Here is a 9140-nt window from a genome sequence, read left to right on the forward strand (position 1 = left end):
TGTGTGTATGTGTGTGTGTATATGTGTGTGTGTGTGTGTGTGTGTGTGTGTGCGCGCGCGTGTGTACGTGTGTGTGTGCGTGTGTACGTGTGTGTGTGTGTGTGTGTGTGTGTGTGTGCGCGCGCGCGTGTGTATGTGTGTGTGTGCATGTGTACGTGTGTGTGTGTGTGTGTGTGTGTATGTGTGTGTATGTGTGTGTGCGCGCACGTGTGTGTACGTGTGTGTGCATGTGTACGTGTGTGTGTGTGCGTGCGTGCGTGCATGCGTGCGTGCGTGTGTGTGTGTGTGCGCGCGTGCGTCTCGCGAGCTCGCGTAGTAAAACTTAAACGCCCTTAATCATAATATTTGAATTTGTTTGTTATATATATATATATATGGAGTAGTATAGTATATATAACTATATATGCACTTAATACGCTATTGATGTGTATTATATGTATGTGTTCGGTATACGTTTGTGTGCATGTAGGTTTTGCGCCCATTCGTGTGTGTGCGGGTGTGCACGTGTGCGTGTGTGTGCGCACGCTAGTGCGTATTTGAACATATTTTTTAAGATCATTTTGTAACGCTAAGTCATCTTCCCAATCCGAGTTTCTTATTCTAGACGCCATGATGGAGCGAAGACATGCTCGCAAGGGATTGTGGGATATGTATAAGATAGACTGGTGCTCGCTCTCACCTCTCAACTTAGTTACTCGATGGGTGCAAGCGAGCACTAGTCTAATGTATAAGGTTTACCCGAGTTGCATTGTGGGCTATGGCGTTGATGGGCCACCACAAACTGCATGCAGCGCCCCCTTCCCACACTCAGGATAATACCACTGCCACAATGCTAGCACTATTTTTACAGTGGGCGGAGCTCCGGGGAAATCCAGCAAATGGCAAGCCAACGGCCGCGAAGTCGCCGTCGAACAAAACATGAGAAATTTCGATGATTTGCATGTTTGTTGGTGGACAAATTTAGATGTTTTAAGCTGAATACGCAAAAATGTATCAAAGACAATGTTCGAGAATTAGGTATATTGGCAAGCATGATAAAATTCATGATAAATACGTGAACTTAGTTTAGTAAACAGCGTAATGATTTGAAAGTAGTAAATGGGCGCACTATTTCGTATCACTATTTTATCAAATTTCTCATGAAATAATGGTCCGACTTTTATTATCTTTGCAGCTTTTATAAGTACACACCGTATTACATAGGACAGGAGTAACGGGGTCGCTGTAAAACTTATAATAAAAAAGCGTAAGAAATTCTTACGGAAATCAGCTTGTGGCAGTGGTAGAATTGAGCCAGAGCGAGAGCGCCATCTGTCGTGGAGTTTGCTATCCTGAGTGTGGGAAGGGGGCGCTGCATGCAGTTTGAATGCGCGTGTGATGTGTATTACCAAACTGCATGCAGCGCCCCCTTCCCACACTCAGGATATACCACTGCCACAATGCTAGCACTATTTTTACAGTGGGCGGAGCTCCGGGAAATTCAGCAAATGGCAAGCCAACGGCCGCGAAATCGCCGCTGAACAAAACATTAGAAATTTCTATGATTTGCATGTTTGTTGGTGGACAAATTTAGATGTTTTAAGCTGAATACGCAAAAATGTATAAAAGACAATGTTCGAGAATTAGGTATATTGGCAAGCATGATAAAATTCATGATAAATACGTGAACTTAGTTTAGTAAACAGCGTAATGATTTGAAAGTAGTAAATGGGCGCACTATTTCGTATCACTATTTTATCAAATTTCTCATGAAATAATGGTCCGACTTTTATTATCTTTGCAGCTTTTATAAGTACATACCCTATTACATAGGACAGGAGTAACGGGGTCGCTGTAAAACTTATAGTAAAAAAGCGTAAGAAATTCTTACGGAAATCAGCTTGTGGCAGTGGTAGAATTGAGCCAGAGCGAGAGCGCCATCTGTCGTGGAGTTTGGGTCAATCAAGAACATAGGGCTCTAACGAGCGCTGCCATTGGTTGATACAAATCACGTGCCTCCAACTCCTGTTTTATGGTGCATTCACTGCATTGTGACCCTAACCCTAACCCTAACCCTAACCCTAACCCTAACCCTAACCCTAATCCTAACCCTATTTAAACAAATATATAAAAAATTTAATTTTTAATTGTAAAAATTAATTGCTGTTGTAAATAAATCATGTTTGCTGTTGTAAATAAATCATGTAAATATTTGCGAAAATTGGAAAAAGAAGTTAAACAGATAAAGATAGAAAAATACAGAAAACAGAAAAATATTTAGAAAGCGAATGACGGGATTCGATCCTTCGATCTTTCATACTAGACGCCCGCGCTGAACGCGCTAGGCTATCGAGTCATATCGAGAATCATAGTTTTGGATGTGCTATGTATATCGCGAGAAAACAAGCTCAACCAATAGCAGCGCTTATTACAGCCCAATGTTCTTGATTGACCTAGGAAAAAAAATCACGCGCGCTGGCCAGTGCCTACTAGTGCCTACTACAGCTATCCTGGCGGGAGAAACGGGTACTACAACGACCTATGTATACAGTGGTAGCATATTCAGGGGTAGTCATGCGCGCCTGCCCACGTACATCTTACACGTTACTATTGCTACAACAACACGCACGCACGCACACACGCATGCGCAGGGTTGCTCTCTCTCTCTCTCTCTTTCTCTCTCTCTCACTCGCCCGAAAGTTAACGCCCTTTCATTAAAACAGCGAACCAGAAAACAACGTTTGAACGAGTAGAATGAATACATCACTGGCTACCACGTACAAGCCACGTCCCCTATAACACCACAGCATGCAAGCAACTACCATTACTACCATCACTACCACTAATGCTACTAACGCTATACTTAGTACGTAGTCTAATATGTACACGCATGGCCCCACGCTCTGTGAACCAAACAGTAGTCTTACTTCCAGTACGCTACACTCCATCCGGTATTGTGGGATGCTCGATCGTGTGTGCGTGTGTGTGTGTGCGTGCGTGCGTGCGTGCGTGCGTGCGTGCGTGTGTATGCGTGTGCTTGTCCGTGCGTGTGTGTACGTGTGTGTATGCATGGGTGGGCGGTTAGTGGGCGGTTGGTGTGTGGAGGGTATATAAAGCGTGGTTTGGGATAGCCTGCCCCCTAATAGCCACAGGAAGAGTAATAATAGCGGAGGACAGTATGAAACTGCAGGTACTCATAGTTTACACGCATACCGCCTGGCAGGAAACGACAACAGTGACACCATGCGGCAGAAAAACCAATAACCACATAACGTGGCGTGAGTCGTGACACACTTACAAGACGAAGGCGTGCATTGCTCGTCACGTACAGATGTAGACTGCCGACGACGTCGCAGGAGGGATGGGAAGCAACACAGGCAATTGTAGATTTCGTTCATCAAAGTCGAATTAATAATCGGGGAAACAAATTCAGCCTTCACAGCTGCCACATCCCTTACGGACATCGTAGGCAGCTGCCACATCCCTTATGGACATCGTACACTGCTGCCACATAACATCGTAGACAGCTGCCACATCCCTTACGAACATTGTAGGCAGCTGCCACATCCCTTACGGACATCGTAGACAGCTGCCACATCCCTTACGGACATCGTACACTGCTGCCACATCCCTTACGGACATCGTAGACAGCTGCCACATCCCTTACGGACATCATAGACAGCTGCCACATCCCTTACGGACATCGTAGACAGCTCCCACATCCCTTACGGACATCGTGCATCACTGCTCGTGAACTGCCAGCACCCCGCGAAGTTACGGCACCCTCTGACGGGAGGCTGCAGAAACTCGTGACGGAGAAACAAAAATAAATGATTTGCGAGACAAACGAAAAACTGAATCTTCATAGAAGATTTGTGTCGCAAATTAAAACATGATCTATAATATACTGATAGAAATCCTAAGTGATTCGATCAAAATGTACATCACGTGCAAATTCTACATAATAAATCTACTACGAAACTATCGTTCTGCCTTCTAGCTGTGAGGCAAAGAACTATCAGGTTCATCTCTATGACAGTAGCGCGTGTGAACAGAACGTGACGAAATTCCAGAGACTCACACGCATGCGCAGAGAGGCAGAGGGCCGCCATTAATAAGACCTAAGACGGACGCCTAACCACGAGTATGAAATGTAAGTCTGCATTTACGACGACTTCATGCGATCACAACGCCACGCAGCGGCACAAGCGGAAAACTTTTCTAAAGCGTTAGCAGCTAAAGAAAAGCAAACAGCTTTAAGAACGTAGCGAATCTACGATGACGCTACATGTCACGTGACGTCTACCGACCAGTAAAAACGCAACAAATCGTATTGCAGACTACAAGGAGAGAGACTTAGGCGCCCTCTACACAAAGCAAACTCTTAGAGGGACACCAACGGGTTGTAAACGTGGTATAATCATACATTAAAAACGGCATGTGGTGTCCATCTAGACACGATAAACACCACGCGGGTCAAACTGCGAGTGGAAAGAGAAGAGTTATGCATATTAATACACACAGCACTAACAACACAACTATCGCGAAGAATTACACAACATCGGAAAATTGTCGAACTGTATAGAGTCAAAATAAAATGAAAATATCGTATAACACTACGTGTACATATCTATATATATATGAATTATGATAGACTAATAATAAAGAATAAAACAGAACTGGTGGGGGCTACACACGTAACGTAACCTCCTCGCTTACTCACAGTACATGTATACATAAAATATGTTTAAATATATGTTAGGTATATTACATGCATAAAACATGCACTCTGTGTGAGGAGTTGCAGCAACAACAGTAATGTAAGGTCAGAGATGACGATTGCAAAGGTGACGTCACTCCACCAGCGATCTCCTGCTCTCTAACAGTGCATGCAGGGGAGGCACGGGATGTGAGTGGGAATCCCACAGAGCGGAGATGACCTAGACAAGGTCACAGCTGCTTCACGCTAGAGGAGCCAGCAGCGCCCTCTAGCGGTGATATGAGGAGTTGTAGCTCCGGCATGCGTGCTCTTCCACTGTTCGCCGGTTAGTAGTAACAATAGATGCGCGCATGCGCACACACGGTTCACGCGACTCTTACACACACTAATAAATACGTGTAGAGAACCCGCGTGTGGGGCTGGGCTGCCTTCACGCAAGGACAGGCATAAATATAGGCTAGCTGCATTATATCGAAGTGTGAATTGTACATCAGGGTGTATTACATGCTATATAGAGATTACACAGCTAGAGAGAAGGGAGACATGTGTTTGAGATAGTAATGCACTTGCCATGGCGACGGTTGTCATGGCGACAGTTGTCATGGCGATGAGCGTCTGCTCTTCGCGGCATGGCCACGGTTGCTACGGGATTTCATCACATCATAGCAACAGTCACGAGAGGGCGTTGCTGTGCATCGGATACGGTAGCGACTACAGATACAACTTACGATTCTATTTCCTACAATCTGGAAGCAATCTCCATTATCTGTCCGTTATTTCTCGCTCTCTCTTGATCTTCAAGAGATCCTAACCAAGTACAACGCGCACGAGCAATAAAAAAAATTTACACTCCCTTAAAAATACGTTTCTAAATAAATACTTGGCGCATTACTTACTTCACAACATATCAAAAGATAAAGGGTACATCGTCAACGATCCTGAATGGATGTAAATTCCGGTCTATGATGTGTACACGGAGCATCCACTAACACGGCCCCACTACACCAGACCTAGAGACTGAGCAAGAGATGTCCCACCAAAGCAGACCCAGAGAGAGAGATTTAGCTAGTGCTGTCCCACCACAACAGGCCTAGGTATAGAGATCAATTTATCCATACCCTACCACATCTAACTACTAAGATTTAGCTTCCGTGAAGCCATATGCCTTAGTTCCCACTAGCCCTGTGTCTCAGCTTCCACTGAAGACAACCTGAGACATACTGACACATTCTGAGACATTCTGACATATTCCGACACATTCTGAGACATACTGCTTGGCTAGTCATCTGGTCCGTGTAGTCACGGGCTGCACCAGTGGGAGATTAAGAGAAGACAGTAAAGAGTGAGGAAACCTCTAACACGGTAGACTACATCTATAGTTTACATAAATACTAAATACGTTCGCAAAACGACGCGCTGGAATAACAAGTAAACCAGATAAACAATTCAAAGAGTCGACAGAGTAGCTAAATTACTGATAGTCACCGATGGCGCCACCTAGGGCCGAACAATCGAGGCAGCGGCGGCGTTTGTGCATGCATTGGAATTTTACTGGCTAATATATCAGTTTAGAAGATACATGAGACTGTGTCAGGATTGAGACACATAGCAGGTGATGATACTGGTTGTGATTGGTGATAACTAAAGAAACACAAGGCAAGGGAAAGGCAAAGAAGTATGAAGAAGAGGAGGAGGAGGAAGAAGAAGGAGTAGCAGAGATAGAATAAAGTGGCAAGGATAATGACGAGAGGGATGAGGAGGATGGAAGGAGCATAGGACATAGCATCACAGTGAGAACTGGAAATTGCGGATCTAGAAACTGCAAGACATTGCTATCTTCTTCTTCCTCTCATATTCATATCATGCAAGTAAATAATATACTTATTTGAGCAGATTTGGGGCATGCCACGCAGTAACGATGCTGAACCAAACCAACGCAGGCGTAGTGGATAAAGGCTGGCATTCCTCAATCTAAGCCAAATACACAACCAAGCATAGCCCGCACTACATAAGCAGTACCAGTATGCACGTATATGCAGGCCTGGAATACTGCCACCTTTCACTGCTGTCGTTTAGAAATTCTAACCTCAATTTGTTATCATACCTTTTATCATATTTCGGAGAAAGCGTTAATGGCATCATAGTCGCCAACGCTGCCTAGCACACCAGTAGCAAACTAAGTGGAAAAAATAAAATATGCCGCCGATAGATGGCGACCAGTTGTCCAGTGTGCTGCACCCGAAACGCTGGAAATGTTCAAGGATCGGCCAGCAGATGGCGGCACAGCAGCAGCAGTGATTACCAGCAGGCGGTGAGTGTGAAGGCGGCTAGTAGTAGGGCGGATGCGGCGAGGGAGCCCGCAGCCTGCGTGGAGCCGCCCGGCCCGGCTGTCGTCCTCACGATCACGCTGAGTGCACCGCTGATGCCCGCAGCATTCTCCGCCGACACCTCAAACTCATACTGCGTGCTCGGGTTGAGATGCTCGATCTTCACCGTGTCACCTGCTGGGGGAGGAAGCAGACACGTGTTACATACGTCACCGCCCCGCGTGCTGCCGAGGCTAAATTAGTAATCCACGACACATAGTACGAATACAAGCTGAGGTCACAATCAATAAGGTGCCTAAAGGCACATGTTCTCAACATTGTGGGGAAATCCCCCACGCTTTGCAGAAGAAAGTCAGAAGAAGTGATTTCTCTTGCTGCAAATGGGTTTGGAGGTTATAACCCATGTCGTGTTAATTTAGAGGTCGCAGAAGGAGAGGTTACAACAGCTAGAGGTCACATATAATGGTCGTGTTGTAAGGTCGCGATGCAAACAAAGCCAAAATAAAGCAATATAACAAAAGCAAGAACCACATATGCATCGTGGCAGAGGGCGGGGTGTGTGGGGATGTGTTAACATGTAGTGGGGGTTGTGACGGTTGTGTGAGTTCACGGGGGTGAGGTTGTAACACCGTCAACCCACCTACAGGTTAGCAGCGGGCGAACAGTTTGCGACATATCTCGCATCACGCCCACGAGGCGTTTCTGCGACCACCGCCATCATTGTCCTCATCATACACTAACAACGTGCGCGGATCGGAAAGAAAGCAGAAGTGTGGGTTATTTATTACTCAGGCGATGACACGCCCCCTTCTCGACTTTCCCACCCCTCCGCCTCCTCCTCTTACGTCCTCCTTCCTAGCCTGCACATTCCCAACTCTCTTCTCTCATCCCCACCCTCCCCTCCCACATCCTTTCTTACCCCACCACAAATATCAATTGAGCACTTGTAGGGATAGCAATAACGCCTGGAGGAATAATTTTGGCATAGTATTTATTCAATTTTGTTTAGGTACTTAGGTAATTACATTTACTAGGATCATAATGGATAATAGGAACAGAGTTAAGCACCCGCTCTCCTCCCCCGGGGCCATGACCGTGCCCGCGTGATGTGAGGTCAGCAGACGCTCTGACGTCATACGACTGTGGGGTTAGAGGTGAGACGTGAGAAGGTGGGTGTGCTGCACTCACGCTTCGTGTACCGGGTAACCGGTCGCTTACCGACGGGATATGCTTTGGCGGCGCTCCACATTCCCTCCTGCTGCTCGGAGCGCTCCCTATACTTGACCTTGTAACCTGTGACACGGGAAGAACGAGTGCCGTCAGTGTTGTCAACGACGCGTGTGAGATCACTATACCGGCCAGTATAGTATGGAATAATGCCAGTATGGAGGCAGTTATGGTTACCTGTGATGTTAGCAGTAATTAACATGGAGGCAGGTATGGTTACCTGTGATGTTGGCAGGGGCGTGTACAGGATTTGGACCAGGGGGGGTCTAACCGTAACCCATACTTGCGAGCACGCGAAGGGGGGTCAGAAAATTTTGAAATTAGACCCCCTCAGATGCGTTTTCTGCGCAAGCAGGAGGGGGGGGGGTCCGGACCACCTGGACCCCCTCCCCCTGTACACGCCCCTGGTTAGCAGTAATTAACATGGAGGCAGGTATGGTTACCTGTGATGTTAGCAGTAATTAACATGGAATTACCTGTGATGTTAGCAGTAATTAACATGGAGGTAGGTATGTTTACCTGTGATGTTAGCAGTAATTAACATAGAGGCAGGTATGTTTACCTGTGATGTTAGCAGTAATTAACATGGAGGTAGGTATGTTTACCTGTGATGTTAGCAGTAATTAACATGGAGGCAGGTATGGTTACCTGTGATGTTAGCAGTAATTAACATGGAGGTAGGTATGTTTACCTGTGATGTTAGCAGTAATTAACATGGAGGCAGGTATGGTTACCTGTGATGTTAGCAGTAATTAACATGGAGGTAGGTATGTTTACCTGTGAGCGCGATGCCACCGTCGTTGAGTGGACGCGTCACCTGTAGTCGGACAGTGTTTGATGACACCTGGTCTTCCTTGACGTCGACTGGCTGGTCCGGCGGATCTGTG

General features: G+C 46.2%; 1 protein-coding gene across 1 annotated transcript in view; it reads right to left on the reverse strand.

Moving 5' to 3' along the window:
* Positions 1-3851: 3851 nt before the first annotated feature.
* LOC106818687 (neural cell adhesion molecule 1-like) overlaps positions 3852-9140 on the reverse strand; it is a gene marked incomplete at its 5' end in the record, with an annotated part of 9329 nt that continues 4040 nt past the window's right edge. Inside the window, 3 exon segments of the mRNA XM_014823367.1 lie at positions 3852-7200; positions 8245-8319; positions 9031-9135. Of these exon segments, the coding sequence (XP_014678853.1) occupies positions 6998-7200; positions 8245-8319; positions 9031-9135 (383 nt within the window).

Source organism: Priapulus caudatus, unplaced genomic scaffold (genome assembly GCF_000485595.1).
Source record: "Priapulus caudatus unplaced genomic scaffold, Priapulus_caudatus-5.0.1 Scaffold2433, whole genome shotgun sequence".
In the NCBI taxonomy this organism is placed as follows: domain Eukaryota; kingdom Metazoa; phylum Priapulida; class Priapulimorpha; order Priapulimorphida; family Priapulidae; genus Priapulus; species Priapulus caudatus.